Genomic DNA, 23,104 nt, shown 5'->3' with positions numbered 1-23,104 from the left:
CTGTTTAGGGGAGGGGTATATAGTCATAAGTCAGGTAAGCTTTTTCTAATGACCCAGCCTTGTAAAATAACACTTAAAATGTACACCTTTAGACTTTTGAACCATGGAAAAAAACTCTTGGATTTTCCCGAGTCAAATACAAAAGAAGCTAGCCAGTTAGAGTACGTGTCAGGAACTGTCAGAAAACTGTTATAGGAAGATCCATTAACCAAGAAAGCCTGGTTTATAGTAGAATGAAATATCTATAAATAAATGAAACATGGAAAATCTTTTGCTGGAAAACCAGTAAAGAAACCTTTTTAAATTACAAAATAAAGAAAACATCATTCTTACATTAACTACAAAGTATTAATTTCAAGTCTGAAACTTTTGCTGTTGATAGTGACAAAATCACCTTATCATTAAACCCACTAATAGCTGCATCCCTTTGTACCCCAACCTTCCAGCCTGTTTGGTCCTATCAGAGAACTGATTGGTTTGAAGAGCAAACTGAAAAGTTCTGATCAAAAGAAAAGTAAAACACTCTGGGGATTGCAGAAGTTTAATGATAATCTATCTAAACTAGTTGTGAGCGTCCTTCTATGGCTTCCAAGATCTGGTTTGTGGCCAGCCATGCCAATAAGGAGGCCTTTGTAGAAATCAAACACACACATGCTTGTGTACAGGCACACACACACACACACACACACACACACACACAGTCCTTTCCTCCTTTTTCCAGATAATGAACTGAGATAGGACTAGTGAAGCTATTTCTTGATATGAAGCAGAAATTAAAATAAAAGCTAAAAGTGCTAGAGCAACCATGCAGCTGCTACACAAACCTCTGTATCAACCACCTCCTGATCAGATTTTAAACAAAAAACCAGTGGCCTTATGTTTGAGGTTGCTAGGAATTGGCTCTCCTGTGACCTGACATGGAAAAAACATCCCTAACTAACAAGCACACCCTCAAAGCTCCTACTGCAGTGGTAACAAGGTTTGAAATTTGAGTCACTTACCGTAATACAAGAATCTGTGGCTTCAAGGTCAAAGTCAGTAATGTTCAGGAGAACACGGTGATGTTTTTCAACTTGAATGAGCCAAGAACACTCAGTGTTATCTCTGTAGCTATTGGGGTAATTTGGAGAATGAATCTCTCCTCTGGGAATCTGTAAAATCCCACCACAACCTGGAAGTAGGAAACAAGGTTCAGCCATGAGAGAAACCTCTGTTATAAAAAAAAGGAAATGTAAGTAATGATACTAACCACAGGGGATCAGTATCCTGCTTGGCTTGACTATTGTATCAGTTCCATGCTAACAACTTTAAAGAACCAAATATCCATATTCACTCATTCATCTCAACATAAATGTGGGAACATGGATAATACTAATAAAATAGTATCCGTATTTTATTTACCAAAAGTTATTTTGGTGCCAAAAGTTAATTAAAATAATAATGTGAGAGGAGGGTACCATTCACATGATAGAATGCTTGCCTAGCATACATAAAAACCCGGGTTGCCTAAACTGTGCACAGCCATGCATCCTATAACCCCAGGATTCCTAAGATGGAGGCAAGAAGGTCAGAAACTCAAAGTTATCTATTATTAGACATGGAAAGTTTGAGGTCAGCATGGTCTATATACGTAAACCATTGTTTTGACAGTTTATGAAAATACAAACAACTGACAGAAAATTTCAGCAATGGAATTGCTAATCTGAATACTATGCATATCAATTAATATGCAATTCACTTGAAGAGGTTTCACTTAATGTCATTAAGGAGGTGGCTTGACTTGGCCTTGAGCCACTTCTCTGCACTAGCATCCAGTCATGGGATCTTGGGCAAGTCGCTGAGTTCTCCAGGCTTTCTTTCCATGCTTGTAAGATGAGGGTATACAAGAGACTTCCCAATACAAGAGACTTCTCTCACAGTGTACAGTGTAAAGATTAAACGGGATAATCCTCGTTAGCTAAAAAAGTAACCATTCCACAAACACCACTAACCTCAGCAATCATGAGTGTCTACTAAAACGCTTTGATGTATGTGTAATTTAAAAAAGCTGCAACATGCAACTTATTTTGATGACCTAAGATCTTGGGCAGAAAATCACTATCACAACAGTAATAATTTTGGATTTCGCAAATTTAATGCTTTTTTTTTTCACATTTGCTAAGAATCCAAAGTCTACTCTACAGCATGATGTGACCTGGAGAATAGAAACTTGTCATGCAAACAAATCTCTCCAAACACCTCAACTATGCTCTATATACACTGACCTATTTATATCCTTGAAAAGTTAAACCCTACCATACGTCAAAGTAATACTGGCTACTCACAAGGTCATCAGGGTATAACTTTCATGCCTTCTTCCAATAATTTTGTAAGTCTCAGCTAGGCTTCATTTGGCTCAAATGCTTTCAGAATGCCTCCACATATTCACTTACCTCCAGGGACTGCTTGCCATGAGGCATTGAAACCTCTCCCATTTAAAGACCTGTCCGTTTTAAAGCGGATTGCTAGTTCATTTCCAGTGCTGGAGACCTGCATGGGGTTCACTGATGCTGATCGGGAACACAATTGGGCTATTCTTGGAGAGTGAAAATCAAGACCTGTGTAGATCTAACAAGGGCACAAGAAAAAGACTTCAGTTAAAAGACACATTCAGGCATTTCAGCTCCTTCTTGAGCTCCTTTTTGCAACCAACTCTTGGAATCTATTATGATTAGAGATTATTGTACTCAGTCTCCCTGGGTGGGATGAACTATGAACTTGAACTGAGGGTTTGCAGGCACTCCCTCTGCCTTTGGAACACATAATTTCAGTCACCCACACAATACCTGTTTGCTTCATCAGATGGGAAAGTAAAGTAGAGCACATAGCTTATTTTAGAATCTTCCCTATCTTTTGCTTTCTTCTTTCTCATATGTCTGGGAATTCTTGCTCTCTCTGACAGAGACATTGCATATAATACAGTATAAAGACTGATTTTCTAAATTTTGTAAATCTCAGGAGAAATCTTATGAACATTGAGTTTACTGAAGGCTATTGATTTTCTAATTACATATTAAGGAAATTCTATCTACCCTGAAAACTGAATATTTTTTAAGACAAGGAATCAAATATAACAGGTTTCTTCTTCAGAGGAAGTCAAAATACAACCTGCAAAAGTGTATTCCAGACCTCACAGGAGTGACATGCATTCTCCTGCGCCTGCCCTGAGGAGCCTGGCCAGGATCTCCTAACCTCCGAGGTAAAAACCCTCCAAGTCTGTCCCACATGGCTACAACCCCCTTGGGCACCTCCACATTTGCCCAACTCTGTGTCTGACTTAGATCTCTCAACTCAGTGGCACATAGTACAAGAAGAGTTTTCCTTTAGTTGGCTCTACTCCAGTAGAACTCACTTATCTCAAGTGTGCATGGGATTAGAGGTGAAGAGAAGTAAGACTTTAGATACTGACACCCCTACTCCCATCTTCAAGGTATTATCAAAGTTGCTCTGTAGAATTCAGACCACTTTGGGTGATAGTTTTCAAATATATTCATATCTGAGTCCTTCACAGTACCCCGGACCAAAGCCAGGAACTCAGCTCTGGGTGATGCCTCAATAGGCAGCAGCCCCTCATCTCTTCAAGCTGGGCCTCTTTCCTTCTGCCCCTCCCTAATGCCCTCCCTTCCTTGCTCACTCTCAAACCCTCAAAACCGCAACTGGATGATAAGGGAATTCACTCAAGAGTTCCCTGGGGAGACAGTGAGAACAAGAAACCCACTTTGGAGGAGGAGTACATGACTTGAATCTATAATGATTTCTTTGTCTGAGTAATCCCCCCCACACACACAGCCAGGCAGGAATTAAAGTAAAAGAAACTGCTGTTTCCCAGAGGGCTGAGCACAAGAACAGTAATTGCAAAGGAATGAAGCAGGCAAAAAATGCTCTAGGCTTATTTTCATTAGGAGGAGCTGATGTTTACTGTTTGTGAGGCCTTGAAAATACCATGAAAAGCAAGGCTTCAGGAAGAGCCTCCTTTGTCCCTTTCCACATACATTCAGGTGAATTGGAAGCTTATCTCAAGAGCCTCTGTCCCATGTCTCTCATTCCGACCTCTGCCCAGGATGCAGTCCCCAGCACATGCAGCCAGCAGCATGTGCTCCTAATCAGAGGAGAGCAACAGCCAGCAAGTATTTCCAGAGAAGGCCATGCTGGCGCTAACTGCTGACAAAGAGACCTACAAATTGGCAAAATAATCTTTGTTTTCCCTGTTCATGCATCCCCTTGAGATGGCAAACATAATGGGTTTGAGTTGGCTAGGCCTAGCAGCCTCCACAGGAATAAACACTGCTACTTCTGACATTCTTTGCCTCCCCTGGAGCTGGGCTAAGATCACAAATGAACATTGCTGAGCGGCCCTGGCTGTGCTAAGTGACCACAACCAAGCAATTGTCTTGTTTTATTGTACCAAGGCAGGGATTTCCTCTCCTGGACGCTGATCCAGGCTCTGCACAGAGCTTTCTTGGAGACTGAAATAAAATCAGCCTGGGATTTCCATAACCAAAACAACAGAATGGTGATTTTTTGGTGCCCATAAATAAAACTGGCTGCCCATGGTCAGAGTGGGAAAGGATGGAAAGAATTTCAGGGGGTGATTCATTCCACTCCAGCTTGTGACTAAACCCTGTGGGGGGGCGGGGAGAAATGGTATGGTGATCAGAGATTAAAGTGTGTTTTTAGCAAATACTCAGGATGGAGAGTATTTCAAAGCCTGCAGTGTTAATCTGTTCTGAACATTGCTTTCTGCTCTGTTAGCTCCATTTAATTTGAAGATCAAGTCAGCATTCCGGGGTTATGAGTCGCTACACGGCTGCTCTGTGTAACTGGCCACTTTCTGGACAGTGGCTCTTTAAGGAAAGAAATGGCTCCTGGTAAAATGTGGTAGATTTCAGAAAGTCCATTGTCCAGTGACAGTCAGTCCTATTTGGCTATGCTCAGCAGGATAGGAAAAGTGAGTGTGCAAGTTGACAAAGTTAGCCTTGTTTCTGGAGTACACATTTATTCCAATAACAGATTTAGAAACCTACTGTCAACATATTATCAGTGACCAAGGAAAGAAAAAAAACATAAAAACCAACCTCTTCATGCTGATATTAACACCAACTCAGTACACATCTTTCCACCTAAGCTAAGCACCGGCAGAGAAATGAAAAAAGGTTTGTGGAGGAAAGGCCAAGCGGTCAGTCTTTACAGACTTTGGAATCTTGACATATTCCCTCAAACTGTGCTCTTAATAAAACTTGGGAGCCCAGAGAACTGTCAGCTTGTTCTAATAAACATATACCCAAGCAGGCAGCAACCCCTCTCACAGACATTCTTAGCTGGCATAGGGCCACCTACCCCTAACAGTGCTGCTTGCTGACCGGAGTATCTGATTTTGTTCCTCTGCTCCTGAGGCTGCTTGCAGAGAACAGACCTTGTCTCCGCTTTCTCATGTAATGGGTGTGACAAGACCCAAAGCACAATGAAGTCATTTACATTTTGCCAAGTGGGCAGCAATCACATGTATTCTGGAATATGAAAATGAAGGGCTTGGAACCTGGAACCGTGCACTTTGCTACAGAGAATTGGCTGCCAGCCTTTTGTAAGTATTATGGGTTTTATGCAACCAAGTAGTATCCTTGTTGATAGAGGGGTCACTTCAGCATCCCATGGGTAAGTATTGGTGCTTTCTCTTCAAGCTGTAAGGGTGAATTTTGGAAGGTGCCTTGTTCTCTGTTAAACACCATTCTTCTCATAAGATGGAGTCATGTCTTAATAGCAGTACTGCCATAGAGAAGGCTATGAATTAGACATAAGACCTCCCAGCTTTGGCTCTGACTCCCTCCCTCTTACTACTGTCTCCTTGCAAATGGAACTGGGGTGCTGAATGTATTTCCTGGTGACTGTACCCACCATTATGGGACAACTTGGGAACCCCATTTCTTTGTACCAAGTAAATGTTAAGGATTAACATTTTCTATAAAGTACTCTACTATTTTCAATCCTCTCCCATATCTCATTTTATCTGGGTTTCCATAGAGCAATGAGGGGTGACTGAGTTCATTTCATAGGCCTTCCATTTGTGGAAGAGAGTGCTCATTGGAGCATATAGAAAACTACACGAAGATTAACATATAGAAGAAAGAGTTGGCATAGAAAGCCTTGGAATTCTTCCCCACATAGCAGTATATAAGACAGCATGCCCAAGGAAAGCTCAGGGTAGACACATGTGGGAGGAGAGTGGGCTGTGTACATGACCTACGAAGGCAACAAGTCCTGGGTATCAGCACTTGCAAGGGCATGCTTTTCTCTCAGCTCATTAGCCCACTCTCATTTCTCTTTCTTAATAACTGTCTCCATGTCGATTTATAATCATGCATCTCTGGTCCACTTTGCCTGGGACACATGAAACTGCCATTCATGCCTGAAACGGCCATCATCCAGGTGGTCACAGAAAGCCCCATGAACTTGAGCCTTAATTTTGACAACTGTAATATATGGACAGCTCCTCCTCTTACTTCATGTGGCTATTCACATCCCGGTGAGAATATGGTTGTGTTCAGTCACTGTGAACCCAATTTGCATCATCACCATGTGTTGGTGAGAGATTTGGGTACCTTTGTTTACTCACAAACATCAGGGGCTCACTCTCTGTCATGTTCTTGGCCCTATGAATACAGGGGAAAATAGAACAAACCCAACATCCAAACCCTTGGAGGCTGCATGCTATTAGCTGTAGGATGAAGCAAAACAGTAGTCCCCATAGCTCAGGTGATGGGGAATTTGTGTGTACTTAGAAACCATTCAATCTTGCTGCTAGGTCCAAGTTAGTTATAATAAACTCTAAGGCCCAAAGTTCCCAAAGGTTGTCTCAACTTTCTGAGAGAACTCTTGGAGTAGCTTTGGGAAGTTCTCTACAAAGGCCTTTTTGAAGATAATGGTCACACTAAGTGACTTTTAACAAGCAGCCCTCTGCAGCAGCTGCAGCTGTGGCACCCTGGCCCACCCCAGGCAGCAGCTGCAGATGGGAAGGCAATGCTCAACATGTGGGCAGTAGGGGCCGTCTTCCCACTGTCTTCCAAAAGCGGAACACTTACTCCAAGGAAGATTCCTCACAAGGAAGTAGAACTGTGGGCTGTAAAAGAACTCAAGCAAGTTTTGTTTGTTTGTTTGTTTGTTTTTGTCTGTTTTTTGTTTTGTTTTGTTTGTTTGTTTGTTTGTTTGTTTTATCAACAGGGACCAGTGAATCAGCCTCCTATCCATCCCGAAAAAGGCCCCAAACCACTGGGCTCCTTCTTTCCACTAGCTCTTCCCTTCCTTCCCTCTTCTTTGCTCCTATTTTCCCCAATGCTGCTAGCCACACTCTCCTAGTGAACCACCCCCAGCCGCGGCCTCCTGGCACCACTAGAAAAGAATCTAACTAGTATATTAACCCCATATGTCTACTAAGAATATCCAGTAAGAGGAGATATTTGATAGAATGTCTAAGAAGAGAACAGGGTTAGCCACTGGAAAAACGTGGGGATCGCTCCAGTTTTAACCCTGGATTTGTAATATACTGGAAAAAAATTGACTCCCTACCTCCAGGGCATCAAAATTGCAGGTTGAATGGTATTCCACATCAAAGTCATGGATGGTGAGCTGAATGCTACTCCCTGGGGCCACTCGGATGTTCCAGATACACTCCTTGTTGCTAGGATAGCTGCTAGGGTACCCAGGGCTGCTGAAGGAGCCCATGGCTCCAGACATCTCTCCTCCACAACCTGTTGAACAAGAAAACCCAGTTAGTGCAAAGTGGCAACAGTGACCAGAACACATTTAAATCTTCATCTCGCCAAAGGTGACAGAGAATGTGCAATGCCTCCTATAGGAAGAAAGTTACAACAAAGTTTAAATTTTGCCACTATAAAGCAGTAAGAAGTGTGTGGGATGTAGCCAAGTAGTAGAATACAGGCTTAGGATGCATAGGGCCCTGGCTAGAATCCTCTAGAGAAAGTATAAGAGAGAGAAAATCACTTATTAAATTTAGATAAACATAGCCAGGTGCAGTGGAGCACACCTGTGATCCCAGCACTCAGGAGGCAAAGGCAGGTGGATCTCTGTGAGTTCAAGGCCAGCCTGGGCTACAAAGCAAGTCCAGGACAGCCAGGGCTACACAGAGAAACCTTGTCTCAAAAAACAAAACAACAAAAAAATTTAGATAAAAATTTATTGTGTTTTTTTTTTTCTGATAATAATCCTGAGTTCTTATTCCTACCACATCTAGATGTTCTTCATTTGCTTTAGGTGAAAAGACCTAAGAGGAAGACAGAGGGAGGGTTAGAAAGGGAAAGCTGAAGATGATAGAGGGTATGACAACCAACAGTTACATAGAGATAGCATGGGAGGTGGTATTCAGACCACCAATGCCCTCTGTATGATCATGTTGCATTTGCGGTTGAGTGAGTAACAAATATAGAAGAAATAGGAAGGTTTTGGTGTATAGATATTTGTAACTAAAATGCATGAAAGATGACTTAGAAAAGGCACTCCAGGGCTCTAAATGGAGAATCTGGTTAAATTGGAGAATCTGATTAAAATGTCAAATCATGAGAGAACAAGGGTACAATGAATAAAAACTTTCCAGAGTTTCAAACTTAGTGGCACAGTGACATGTCTCCTTGTATCCACTTCGTCAAAGGCTCTCCTGGAAAGAACAGGATTCAGAACTGTTTAATTAGCATGTTAGAATCAATATTTTCAGAAGCATCCTATTTTATGGTCTAAATGTGGGTTGTGACATAAGACAAAATGCCCTCCAATACTCGCTATGATACTTTAACAGATAAGTAATTTACTCTCCAGAATTTTCAGGCTGCCAGGCCTTGGTCCCTAACTCACAGAGTTATTGTGTGGGTCAATAAAAGAGCCAAAGTAAGATTTTGGGAAAGAGGTAATTGCTTGTACTATCTATTGTCTCTTGGAAAGAGTTTACACTACAAAACCCAACCAAAAAAAAACCAAACAAACAAACATGGGGCTAGGAGTAAAGATAGGGCTAAAAATTAAGCTGTCATTAGAAAAAAAGATGCAGAATTGGTCATTCATTAAGTTGTAGGACTTTAAAAACAGTTATATGTATACGTTGGTTTAGTTTTCAAAGTGATTTTAATAAGCACATGATCTTGTTTGAAATTCCTAGCAACAATATGAGGTAAGCAAGAATGGTATATGAGGCTTCCTTTAGAGATGATCTGTGAGTCCAGGTCACGTAGGGAATTCCTCTCTGGAAAATCCTCACTTATTCTGACACCCCCACTCTGCATCTCTAGTCCCGTGCTGACTCCTGTAAGCCTGCTGGCCAAGCCAGCCTGACAGTGCTGTAGTGCTGTAATGACAGCGCTGGACATGACCCTCATGGCTGCTCTGCTCCCTGACTAAACAAAGAATCACCACAGCAACCTGGATAAAGGAAGCAGAGCAAAATTTTTTCATTGACTTTGAGGCAAATCTGCCACTGTCTCATATGTTAATGTCACAGACACCAGCCGACCTGGACTACAATAGCGCTTTGAAGCAACTCTATGTTTTTCCAGTTTTAAACAGTCGATCTTTACAGAGCCTTCACCAGGGACTGATAATCTATTTGATTTTTATTTTCCTCCAAACACTAGTCATCAGCTGAAAGGAAGTATTTACCTTATCAGCAGGAAGCACACTGCTCTACAGTTCTCTGAACAAGAAAGGGTTGAAAGCTGTTGCTAAGTCTGTTTATTTTTGATAAATAATTTAAAAATTTGTCCATGAAAGAACTCACCTAATATTGTTTTTGTTTTGTCTAAAACAAGATACGAATTTTTAAATTGCACCACAAAAGTACAAAAAGGATCTCCTGTCTTTAAGCCAAATATAATCAGAGTCAAGATGTTTTAGGTTATCCTCCTGTGCCCAGGATCATTTAAATTGTCATCTTTTCATCTTTTCAGTTTTCCTAACACTGTACTCTGTAAGCCAATTGCCAGGAGAGGTGCTGGGATGGAACAAATGTGGCTAAAGCCTACTAATGCTGGAGGAAAAGAACTGGGAAGCCAGCTTCCAGGGAACCCTCACATTCTATGCTCTGCTTCCTCAGCAGTTGATCGTACAAAGCCCAATAGCCAAAGTATTGTAAAACCAGTAACTATAGCAAAAACAAATGTTAAACACAACAAAATGAGAAGGCTCACATACTTAACTGAATACTGATTCATAATATAATAGACTTCCTATAACCTAAAAACACAAACTCTTTGTTCTGTAATGCCTTGGAATGTGCTCATTGCTCAGGTCAACTTACTTCTATCACATAAAATGGCCTCTTTGTGCTTCTGCTAGAGTTCGCTGTTTTACCTCTGGTTTGTTTTATTGAAGCTTATTTTTATTTAAAACACACTAGCACCAAAAGCCTGAAGAGCCTTATTTTGTTTTCTGTAGGAATTTAAGAATTCATGGCTTATAACAGATAGAACAGAAACAATTTTAGAAGGGTTGTTTCATGAAAAGAACTTCTAGCTATCTTTAGAAGTAAGCAAGTTCAGCAACAGCCAGAAAAGAAGAGAAGGAAGAGCTGGAAGGGGCTGGGTAAGATTAAGGAGTGGAGTTTCACTCTTGGCAGGGTGGGTTTGATGGGAACTATTTAAAAAAAAATAAAAATAAAAAAGCTGAGATTTTAGGGAAGGTCCAAACCATGGCAAGCTAAACTATTTTCTGGTTCTCTAGTTTTACTTCATTCCATAATCATTATAATTTGTGCCCTTGTTCTCACAAATAAATGATAACCTACAAACATTCCCTAGAAAATTAATCTACAAATTCTAAAGTTCAGGTCAGTACTGACAAACTTGGGAGACTTTGTCCTTGTCTTGTCTTCAAAGATAAAAACTATGAAACTCTCCTAAGGAAAAAGGAAGAAACAAGAACACAGAAACAAGAACACAGACAAAGCCAGAGTGAAGGACAGGTTTTCAAAGTCCTTTGAAACACGCTGGAGTAAGGGGAGTCATTTCCCAAGTTCATGTCGGCTAGGAACCTGAGACTCTGACAGGCAGGTCTTCTCAATGTTCTCAAGTCACAGCAAGGGCCTGGATTAGGGCAGGACTAGAACCTAACATCTAACATGTCCTCATGAGAAGAGAGTGAACCCGACACTGAGGGAAGGCACCCTCATAAAGACAGAGGCAGAAGTTGAGGTTGTGATTGCTATAATCCACGAAATCCAAGAATTTCTAGCAGACAACAAAAGTTGGGAGAGGAAGGAGGATTTTGCCTCAGAGCACCAGTTGGTGGGATGGCTAGGAACAGGCAAAGATAGCAGAATAATGCCCTCAGACATTTGTAAGTCCAACACTCACACCTCTATTTTAAAGTGTTCAAAACCTTCAATTCTTTAATGTCATTATTTTAGACAACTTTTTCCAGGGAGAAGTTCAGAGAGCCTCCAAGGCTCTGCCTCATCCCTTTCTTTCTAATTCTGCCCTTCACTTTGCTCTCAATTCTCAGGCTTTTCTCCACAGGGAGGTTGCTCCACAGCAGAAAACAAACAAAAACAGATGGCACCATGTTGATACAACCATGGGCATAATCAACAAGGAGAGGCCACTGCCTTATAGTTGGAATGAGGTTCAACATGACTGTCTTCTGAGAGGAAAATTTGGAGACAGACATACAGAAGGGGAAGGCCATGTAAAGATGGCGGCAGAAACCAAGGTTACAGAGATAGATGATTCCGAGATTGTGTTCTGGTAGTATTATATCAAGGGCAGCAGTCGGTGAGCCAGCCAGCCTCTCTAAAGGCAAACAGAAGAACTAAGTCAGCCAAGTCCTCACATACTTCACCCATCCTCAGGGCCCATGCTGAGCAATCCAAACTCTTCTGAAGATAGCTAGCCTGCCATTCTTACTGTAACCTAACTCTTCCTTGTAAGCTACTCTTTGTAGCTAACCCTGGGCAACGGGCTAGCTAATCTTGTTTTCTCCCAGATCAATTAATTCCACCAACCACACGTGCTAACTCTAACATAAAGTTATGTACATGAGTCAGGCCAGGACTGGAGCATAGCTCAGTGGTGGAACTCATGCTTAGCAAGCATGTGTGTTATCAATGCACTGGCAGACAGAAAACACTGTGAGGAAAGGTGAACAAACATGAGCGCTTTGGAACCAGTCCTTCGTCTGACAATGTGCTCAGACCTCACCACAGGACTTCGCAGTGTGCTGCGACTTAAACTGAAACATAGAATAACTAGTTTAACTTTCAGGAAAGCTCTTGAACTAGAGTATAAGTTACATGGGAAAGATAAATTCTTTTATATGTTTATTGTTACGGAATTTATAAAATTAGCTACTGTAAGCTCTGACTTTCTCTATACTGCAGAGTAAGGCCCCCCTTTCACAATGAAACTTGTTGAAGAAATTGCTGGTTTCAGGCAGCAGGCAACTACTTAAAGCACAGACCTTGGTGTCTGACACAAAGGCTTCTTGGGACTGATCCCACCATCTCTGGACTTCTGAGTCTGAGTTAGTCACTTTATTTCTTGAAGGCACATTTCTCCATCATTTCTATATACAATATGAGACTGTTCTTTCACAGAATTGTTATAATGAGAGATGATATATTTTAAAGTACCCACTACACTGAAATTATCATTTCAAAATAATAACACCAGGAGTAATAATAAGTAAAATGACACTAGGGTCAGTGCACTAAGTATTCAGTTATATTTTAATTCAATTTTCTCAGGCCATTGTAGTTTGTTTTGTCATAATTAGTGACTTGAGACGCATTTACTAGCCAGAGAAGTGGGTCAACAACTAATATGGTGGAAGAAGAGAGCTAATTCCCATAAGTGGACCTCTGACCCCCTCATACATACCATGGTGTGCACACATACACATTACACATATAAATGAATGAAGACTGTAAGTAAATAAAATGTTAAAAAATATTCCTAAATATAGAGTTAAAGTTATTCTTAGGTGGTTAATACTTACATTGTTTAGTCTATATAGTAAGAAGGAAAAGCATTAGAAAAGAAATGATTTTGTATCACTCGTTACATACATACACAATTCTACCACCTTCTATAATAACATTCTGTCCTACACCAGAGACTCTTATTTGGTGAAAGAATGATGATTAGTGTTAGTTTCACATTCACATAAAAGTAATCTGTAGATACGTAATGGTTAAGAGATATGGATAAGAATTAATGTTCCATACCAAACATAATGGCTATCATGTGTAAGTTTGGTCATTTGTGTCTGTTACAGTATTTGAACTTGAAAAGAAATAGCCGGCTGCTTCCTTTTTCATTGTATGAGAAAATGTGGACTCTCCAGAAAAAAAAAAAAAATTGCAAATTACTAACAGGGATGCTGTTGCCAGGAAACCAGAACACAAATAGAAGATTTGAGAAAACTCTCCCTTTGGCTCTAAATCAAGGATTATTCTAAATTGTGTAATATATGACTTTGGAAGGTCATGATTGTTTGAGGGTTATTTTTTTCTGTTTTATAACTGTTTGAAAGAGTAGCAGTGGAAATAGAACTCAGATGTTTTCAAACAGTGGCAATGTGGGAAATGGGCTACAAGGTCCCAGAGGTTTTGGCTACAGACTCAGGGCCAACATTAAACGAAGGCCAGCTTTGTGTGTTTATGTATATACGTATTTACTGTGTTGTCAAGGAACAAAAAATAAATAAGAAAAGAAGGACTTTGCTTTTCCACACATTGTGAAAGATCTGCTCATGTTCACCATTGCTTCTGATCACAGAACTTGCTATGAGTTGCTTGAGCCTAAAGCAAAATGAGCTGTAACTTTTCTTTCTTTCTTTCTTTCTTTCTTTCTTTCTTTCTTTCTTTCTTTCTTTCTTTCTTTCTTTCTTTCTTCCGAGAAATTTAGAAATTTATTCCAAAAGTAGGATTATTGGTAAACAGATTTTTTTGTTTGTTTTTGTGTTTGTTTGTTTGTTTTTTTGAGACAAGCTCACTCCCTATATTGCCCAGGGTAACCTAAAACTAATGAGCTCAAGCGAGTGTCTTGCTCAGCCCTCTAAATATCTAGAAATACATGCAGGAACTGCTGCCTGCCTTGGTAAACAGATGGTTTAAATTAGTGTCCTTCATTCAGAACTTGGTTTGAACAAAGCTACAACCTATCAGTGGACTGGGGGCGGGGCAGGGAAGGAGAAGAGGGAGGGAGGACAAGATCCGGAGGGGTTGAGGGAGGGGGCTGGGATGCAGAGTGAATAAATTGTAATAAAAAAAAAATAAAAATAAAGAATTTACCAAAATCAAAAGACAGCTACAGGACCATGATGAAAAACCCAAGCTTGGCTCTATATGAAGGCACCGTTCATTTTTGGTCTTCAGCCCTAAACGTATTTTAAAGTATCACTAAGACAGAAGTTCAAAGTATTAAAGCGGGCAAAATACCGTTTTGTGTACAGTATACAAAAATCTGAGGGAAATTCAGTGAGCTGTTAAACAACTGCCCTTGGACGTGAACACAACTAGCGGCTCTTCCTTTGCTTTTTCTTAAATCTCTGTCCAAACCGAACAGAATTCACGTCATATCACAGTATAACCTTAAAACAATGACCGGATTTCATCCCTCTTCTCTTCTTTTCCAATCACTAGCTTAACGATTTGGTGCACGAGGGAGGCGTACCTTGATCCTAAGTTAGGGCCCCTTAACAGTAGAGGAGCGCCTGTGTTCTCTTTTCTCTCAGTGTGATGTTATATTTGTCACGGCTTAGCAGGAAGTGGCACTGTGAAAGTAATTCCATCACCAACTGAGAGGAAGGGCTCTCCCAGAGCGGGTGATACACAGGCCAGTTTTGCTGATTGGAATCTGACCACATTTCATAAACTCACTTTCATTGCAAATACCATGAAGAAAGAAGGCTCAAGATAGGCACAAAAGAATAATCATGAAATAATTAAAAAGGCCTCAAACTAATGTTCAAACATGAAAACTGAAATAATATGATTTCCAAGCTTTGGCATTGAAGAAAGTATCAGGGAAAAAAATGTGGCAGTCATGTGTTAGAATTTACTGCAGTGCTGGCTGTATCACCTTTAGTTTCTTTGTTAAGGAGCAGTAGATTAGCTACCTTGACCTTTTAGCCTGTTTACTTTATACATCTGTATCCCTCTCTTTCAGTAACATAGTCACACAGTTCCCCTCAGGTCCTGTCTGTTTGTCGCCATTTCTCCAATCATAAACTCCTTCACTAGCATCTTCCGCTCCCTGATTTTAGAACAATGATAGTGGGCTGGGAGACAACTCAGTGGCTAAAGTACTTGCATAATGGCTGAATTTTGGAACCCAGAAACCCAAGTTAAGAAGGCAAATGGGCATGGCAACCCATTTGTATTTCTATACTCTGAAGGCAGAGACAGGATCCATCGAGAAAGTTGGCTACCAAGAACAGATACATCAATGAGCTCTAGGGTTGATTGAGAGACCATGTCAATGAATAATGTAGAAGAATAATGTAGGATTATTCCCAGCATCAGCCTCAGGCCTCCATATCCATGGGCACACATGGAGAGTAACACCTTCATACACATACACGTGAAAAAAAATGGGAAAAAACAATAATCACTCATTTCTTAGGAATGCTGTTTAAACAAGCTGTATGTCTTTCAAGGATTCTTCATAACTGGATTGTATACACCACAGGGACAAAGACTAATATGGTATTTCTTAGTTTAAAAGTCTTGGCCATAAAATAAAAAGCTATTACATTTATGATGCTGAATTTACCAGTCAGACGTTTACTGCATCATCTTTCTGCCCGGGCCCTAACAACTTTCCCAGGCACACAGACAATGGCCGGAAGAACACCTTTTCCAGTCGTTTCAAAGGATGTTGAATTCTGCATGCTCAGATTGCAGCTCCTACTTCCACAGAAGCACAGGCTCCCTGGCTATGGTTACCAGCGCCATCTAGAACCAGATGCTCTACTGTGGGATGGTGGACTGACTAAGACCCTTCTTTTCATTGCATGGACTCAGTCATCTAATCTGGCATTACATCTGCTATCCCACTTTCCACACAGCTCCTGATACACTGCCTCGATTTCTGTTCCCATTCTTTCTCCCTGTTCTGTTTTCACAGTGCCCACAAGTCACTCCATCTCTGTCTGCATTTCTGTATCGCCTTACCTATATAATTTTTCAGTTTTCTTTTTTACTTTATGTATATAGGTGTTTTGCCTGCAGGTATGTTTGTGCACCATGTGCGTGTCTGACACCTACAGAATCCAGAGAGCACTGGATCCACAGGAACTTTATGAGCTACCACATGGGTGCTGGGTACTGAACCCAGGTCCTCTGGAAGAGCAGCCAGTACTCTTAATTGCTGAGCCATTTCTTCACAGGCACCTTCAGGTCATTGTTTCTGTGTGCTGTGAAAAATAGTCTCACTACCTATGTTATTATTAGAATGTACATCTGTGCAACCACTATACTTCCTCAAAATAAAAACCCAACTCTGGGGATTGGGGATAACATGCCACAAAGAGACAGAATGCTTGCCTGGCACGTCCAAAGCCTTGAGATCCAGCCAGCCAGCCATTGACAGAAAAACAAAATCCATCTATGTTCTTTTTCTGGTGGCAGCAAAGTATAGGCTTTCTGTGCTTGTCTTTCATTAGTTGGACAGCCAATCCTACCTTATTCTCAATCATGTGATTTTTGGAGTGTTTCGCAACCTTTCACTCATTTTCAGCCCCTATGGAGTCTTTCATAATATTTTCTAATTTTTCATCTATAGCATTTAATACTGAGATATATTAAACATCTTCTGTGTGCTGCATGTTCCTCTGCTATGTTAGGATGCTTGTTATCTATATATTTTAAAGAATACTCCTTTTTTTTCTTTTTAAAACAGGCATCATTGATGTTGTGTGCCATCCATCTGCTTCTAAGAACCTGACCACTCAGCATCCATGTTATCATATATATGCGTATATATATGTATATATGTGTATATATACATATCAGAAGCACAATACTTAAAACTTGAGTGTTCCCAGAAACCCAAGCTTACAAAAACAAATAAAATAAATAAAAATGTCAAATTAGAAGAAATTCCCCTGAAATAGTAACCACAAACTATTACTGTCTTTTTGAGAGAAAGAGTTGCAATGAGGATTGAAAAGAAAAATGGCTGACCCTGTGGAGGTTCCTGGCCATCATTCCAAAAGTAAATCTTTGAGAAGCCCTTGGTGCAGGGCTGAATGTCCAGATAGCCAGGAAGGCACTATCTTTTGAACTCAAGTCACTCACATTCTTGAAAAATGTTTTAAAATGTTCTCCCAAACCAATTTCTAAAACCTCTAAGGCCTAGAAATCTCATTAACAACTAAAAAGAAAACAGAATGAAGTGGCCCCATCTGGGAGGATGATGTCATCTATCTCTCCAAAGAAAAGGCCACACTTTCCTTTGTGGAAGTTCATGATGACATCACCTCCTGCTCACATGCCACTTAGCTCTTCCCCTGTTGGCTCCCTAGCTGAAGTGTCCTGCTGCCTTTGCAAATGTCACTCTCTGCTCACAAAGCTCCTTGACCTTGTTTGTATGCTGGATCCCACGGCCAAGCGGGGAAGAGGCCTTGGGGAGCCTTGGGAAGGGAGGAGGGGTGTATGCAGCTGGTTGGCAGGCTCCTATTCACACAACTTAGGGAAAGTTCTATACACCCTTTAGCGGCTCAGACCCAGGCTCCCAGGATAGAATTGAGCTTTGGAACAAAGCTGTCAATGCTGAATCCTGTGAACCGGTTAGCCAGGCAGGGCGACCGACCGTGGCTACTCCTTTATTTCCAGGGTGGGCTTCTCTTTGAAGATCTGCATAAAAACACTGTAGTGTGAGCTTTATTTTGTGTCTACAGAGCTACTTTCAAAATGGACCCATAGAGAAAGCCCGCTTGTAGATCCATTTTCTCAAAGTAAATAAAAGATTTGTGCTGTTGACAGAAAGGCACACTGGGTAAATGGATTTATTTATTACGGAGCAAAATGAATTAAGTGTGTAGTGGTTCCTGAGCCACAGTGCTCAGGAAATGATGTCACTGTCAATTCCGAGCTCTGCAAGCAAGCATTTGCTGAGCTCTTATATAACATTGTGTGGAAGGGAGCCAGAGGGGAGGGGGCTTCATCCGATTTGATGCTGATGAGAAGAGAACAGAGACTTAACATCATTCCTCCTGGCCAGGTGAAGAAGAGATGCTTAGAGCCAGGTCAGGCTGGGGATCTTGACTGACTCTGGGCAGAAACCCAGAGGATCTATGCACAGTCTTGGCTTTGGCTTTTGTATACTGATATGTTATATGTATTCATGTACACAGAAACACATGTAATGAGTTATTACATTCGAAGATTGAGAGTCACATGCTGCAAAATGAATTCCAGTCAAGGATGCGCAGCATAAACCTAGGTAGCCCCACAGATTCTGTCACCAGGTGACCTTCTAAGAATGCTCTGCGATGCTCACGATGATGAAAAGGTCTAACAATGCATTATCAAAACGAGTCCCTATTGTTTAGGGAGGCATAACTATGTTTAGGGTATATTTTATATTGTACTCTGTATTTTAAGATGGGAATCTTACATGTTTTTAGGAATTATGAAGACCATGCCCAGGAAGACACTGTGACTACGGTAGTTTCCTCTTTCTTTCTTTCTTTCTTTCTTTCTTTCTTTCTTTCTTTCTTTCTTTCTTTCTTTCTTTCTCTCTCTCTCTCTCCCTCCCTCCCTCTCCCTCCCTCCCCCCCTCCCTCCCTCCCCCCCTCCCTCCCTCCCCCCCCTCCCTCCCTCCCTCTCTCTCTCCCTCCCTCCCTCCCTTCTTCATCATTCTGCCTGCATGTGCTCTTGTGTACCAGAAGAGGACACCAAATCTCACTATACATGGTAGTGAGCCACCATGTGGTTGCTGGGAATTGAACTCAGTACCTTTGGATGAACAGCCTGTGTTCTTCACCTCCGAGCCATCTCTCCAGCCCTGCAGGGATCTCAATTTCATAAAAGACTTCCCTGCCTGCCTTCCTGCCTGCCTTCCTGCCTGCCTACCTGCCCTCCTGCCTGCCTGCCTGCCTGCTTACCCTAAAGCCATCTGATCTCTTTCTCTGTGTTCCTTCAGTCCTCACCTGATTTGATTGTGAATATTCATTTGCATGCGTAATGTCTTTCCTGTACTGTAATGGATGTGGAAATTGAACCATTTCAGTGTCTGCAATTAGATCTGTGTCCCTAGTTATGTCATGGTATCTACTATGAAAGCATTCCCTGATACCCATAACTATAATAAACAGAAGAATGACAGCTTATAATCTTTGTTTTCGGTTTTCCTTTGATGGATAATCAGGGTACCATTGATGGATCATCAGGGTACCATTGATGGATCATCAGGGTACCATTGATGGATCATCAGGGTACCATTGATGGATCATCAGGGTACCATTGATGGATAATCAGGGTACCATTGATGGATAATCAGGGTACCATTCCCAGTGAAGACCTTCTGCCTGATGTTTACTCTGTTGACTCCTTCTCTCAAGTCATCCTGAAGTTACATAGTTCAGATATAGAACATGTAGAACATATGGCATGATGATAACATGCCATAGCAATTAATTTTGTATTGGCTTAAGCTGCTGCTGCTCTCCTTCTAGAAGATTATTGTCAAGTACCATTTTTATATAGTGGACAGTAGAGCTAAAACTTTTTTTTTTTAGTTTTGGTCCTAACTAATAAAATATTGTTGCATAACTCTGGCTCTGAGTTTAGCAAATTTTCATCAAATGGGGAAAATTTTGCAATAGTAAACAGGAAAAGAGAATAGACAGAGGGTGTCTTTGACTCTCTTAAAAGAAGACAGATTCCAAATAGAAGTGAAAGAAAAATCTTGGCTCAATAAAACCTTAGAGCTTTCAACAGGGGACTTGGCATATTGTCTAGAAGAACCCAACGATACAGTAATTTGGGCGTAGCCAGTAATGACCATCCCTTCAAGCTCTTTAGGGTGGCCTCTACCCAGAGAAGCTAGAACAGCCTGGAGGGGAGGATGAGTACTCTCTTGAATAAAAAACCAACTAGCAAAAGTACTGCCCACATCTCTTCATTCTTCGAACCTGACTGCAAGACTGCATTGTTTAGGAAGGGATTGAAAGTGACAATAATCAAACACTGACCAACTGAATCCAATTTCTTAGGGACTGGAACACAGGCCAGTCTTCAAACTCCTAGGCAATTCCTATGTGTACCTAAGATCAAGGAGCACATGTTGAAGCCTTTGGCCATGACATTTCGATACCCAGAAAAGCTTTCTGCCCTTTAGAGTTTTGAAGTAGAAAGTTGTCTCCTTCAGGGACCCTTGCAAACACCCTGGTGCCACTTAACTCTAGATAGGACACTATGTGATTTGAATACTTTAGAAGGATTCACCAGGTTCTGGGTAGACTGTCTTTCCACCATTTCACTTCACCAAGCTCAACACCTATTCTGTCTGCCCTAAAGCAGATTATCACTTTACCTACCCAAGCAGTTATCAAACTCTCTTCTACTTTAACTTCATTTCTTCTCAGAATGCCAGCAAAATTTAACTCTCACAGTTCCACAGATGTCTCAATAAGTTATCTAAAGCCTAGCTCTAGGTTACTACTTTGCTGTCATTATTTGTTGATGCTACTGTTTCCAAGGATTGAATTGGTATGGAGACAATTCTTGGCCAAATAACAATTATTAATACAACCAAAATCAACAAGGGGCTTACCATGAATGAACCACTGCATCTTAAATCCTTTCTCCCCTGATGGAACCCCATCTGTACGGAACAGTACATGAAGCTTGGAGCCTGTGGTAGCCCCTGATGGGGGGAGATTTGTTCCACAGTAGCGTCCCATCCGTTGTGGTCCGTCATAGAGCTGAAACCAAAAAGAAATTCTTTTAAGTAAAAACGCTGCACATGTTTTGTTGTTGTTAGTTTGTTTTTAGGGAAAAGGAGCTTTCTTTTTCACTTAGGAAAAACAATGCCAGTCTCAAAATGTAGTCTCCTCATGTGGCAGGCCATTAGATTTCCTCTGAATCCCATGCAGTCTACATATATCACTTCATTCCACTTAAAATGAGCTGCCTGTGAGAACAAAATGGAAAATATAAAAAACTATGCAGACTATTCCTTTTCGTAGTGGTTGTTTGTTTTGTTTTGCTAGAGAATGTCTCTCTATAGCCTTGGCTGTCCCGAAACTCACTCTGTAGACCGGGGTGGTCTTAAACTCACAGAGATTCTCCTGCTCTGCCTCCAGGGTGCTGGGATTAAAGGTCACCATGCCTGGCCTCTGATTGTTCTTATTCTTCTTTTCAGGCTATTTTTTCCCTGTGTGGATCGACCCCTCCCGTGTTCCTGGCAAGCACTCTATCATTCCGTCACCGGCAGCCTTTCCTGACCACTCTTCTAGTGGATGTACGTTTTGTGCAAACTGATGAAGTTTCTTTTATTTACTAAAATGTGATATAATATGCTTTAAACACATTAACTCAGCTATAAAAACCTTACAACCAAGTTTTACAAAGCACTTTTGTGAACCTTGCCTAATTGCAATGATCAGATGTGATTTTTTTTCAGGGTCTCACTCTCTAGCCAGGCAGGATTGAGAGGGTGTGTAACAATCCACCTGCCTCAGCTGCTCATATGCCGGGTTTACAGGGCTGAGCGCCCATACTTTGTGAAACCCATAGTGCTTCACTTCTATGCGTCCTTCACATCCCCTCCCTTCCTAGTGATGGGCACAGCACCCTCTTGCCCCTGCTGAGTGTGAGTTCCTTAGGGGGCATGCCATTCCTGGGTTTGCTGTCCCTCACTGTTACGACCAGAGCATTATGAGGACAGGATTCCAGTACAGCTCCCGTGCATGGAAACGTTGGTTTCTGCCATGAATGCATGTACTTTAAGAACTTAATTAGTACTACTGCTTCTGTGTAGCTAGATAAAAATTTGAATTATAGGATTGTAAATATCGGTCTAGTCATTTCCTGCAGTTTACTGTAGGTTTGGATGAGTTTTGTTCATTCTGTAGAGTGTTGACTTAGGTGTTGTCTTGTTCAAAGCTCATAATAAATCACAGATTTTTTTAATGTTGGCCCATCTCATCAAATTCTCAACCAGTTGTTCATTATGCTTGTGAGATGTGGGGAAGGTCAGAAGAGATTTAAAATGAGGAACAGAGTCCAATATGCCATTCACCACTTGGTATTAAATCATGGTTTTTATATAAAAGAATAAAAATAGTGTTCTTTTCTCAGGTTTATTACTTTACCTCTCCTGTTTCTGTTTTGCAAATATTCTTGCTTAAAAACTTATGTTTCTTATCAGGTTTCTATCATACTACAGGCACTGGCTAGTTTTATGTCAACTTGACTCAACCTAGAGTCATTTGAGAATATGGATCGTCAGTTAGAAAATACCCTCACCAGATGCCCTCACCAGATTGGCTTCTGGGTAAGCCCGTGGAGCATTTTCTTGATTAATAACTGATGTGGGAGGGGCCAGTGGGCTGTGTATGCCTGAGGGTGGTGGTCCTGGATGCTATGAGAAAACAGGCTAAGCAAGCCATGAAAAGCAAGCCGGGAAGTCGCATTCCTTCATGGTCCCTGCTTCCAGTTCCTGCCTCCAGCGTTCTGTATTGACTGTCCTCCTTGATGGACTCTAATGTGGAAGTTAAGCTTAAAATGACCTCTTTCTTCTTAAGTTGCTTTGAACATGTTTTTTATTGCAGTAATAAAAACTCCAAGAGTACTACTTATAGACAAAAGCCAGGTGAAGGAGGGAGATGGAAAGAAAGAGGAAGACAAAAGAAAAAGAAGAAAGAAAGAAAGACGACACAACAAGAAAATCAGAAAAGGAGAAACAGAAGCCAAAGCCCTTCACCTCAAGTCTTGGGCTCTATCACCTTCTCAAGCTGGAGGTAAGAGGAAGATGAGGCCAAGCTGTACTATGAATGCTCCCAAGCAGCCCTGGGAATTCTCCTCAATCACTGTCTCATAGCAGACTGTGTTTCTCGGGGT

General features: G+C 41.2%; 1 protein-coding gene across 2 annotated transcripts in view; it reads right to left on the bottom strand.

The window, feature by feature from the left end:
• Cubn (cubilin) overlaps positions 1–23,104 on the bottom strand; it is a 209,521-nt gene that overhangs the window by 102,419 nt on the left and 83,998 nt on the right. For both annotated transcript variants that reach the window (XM_021648484.1, XM_021648485.1), the window contains exons 28-31: positions 20,814–20,964; positions 7,600–7,781; positions 2,433–2,607; positions 1,002–1,171 (exon numbers count right to left, since the gene is read on the bottom strand). In XM_021648484.1, the coding sequence (XP_021504159.1) occupies positions 1,002–1,171; positions 2,433–2,607; positions 7,600–7,781; positions 20,814–20,964 (678 nt within the window). The remainder of the gene's footprint in view (positions 1–1,001; positions 1,172–2,432; positions 2,608–7,599; positions 7,782–20,813; positions 20,965–23,104) is intronic.

Source organism: Meriones unguiculatus, chromosome 19, assembly GCF_030254825.1.
Source record: "Meriones unguiculatus strain TT.TT164.6M chromosome 19, Bangor_MerUng_6.1, whole genome shotgun sequence".
Classification (NCBI taxonomy): Eukaryota; Metazoa; Chordata; class Mammalia; order Rodentia; family Muridae; genus Meriones; species Meriones unguiculatus.
The sequence above is the reverse complement of the archived record's forward strand: the minus strand, read 5'-3'. Positions and strand labels throughout refer to the sequence as shown.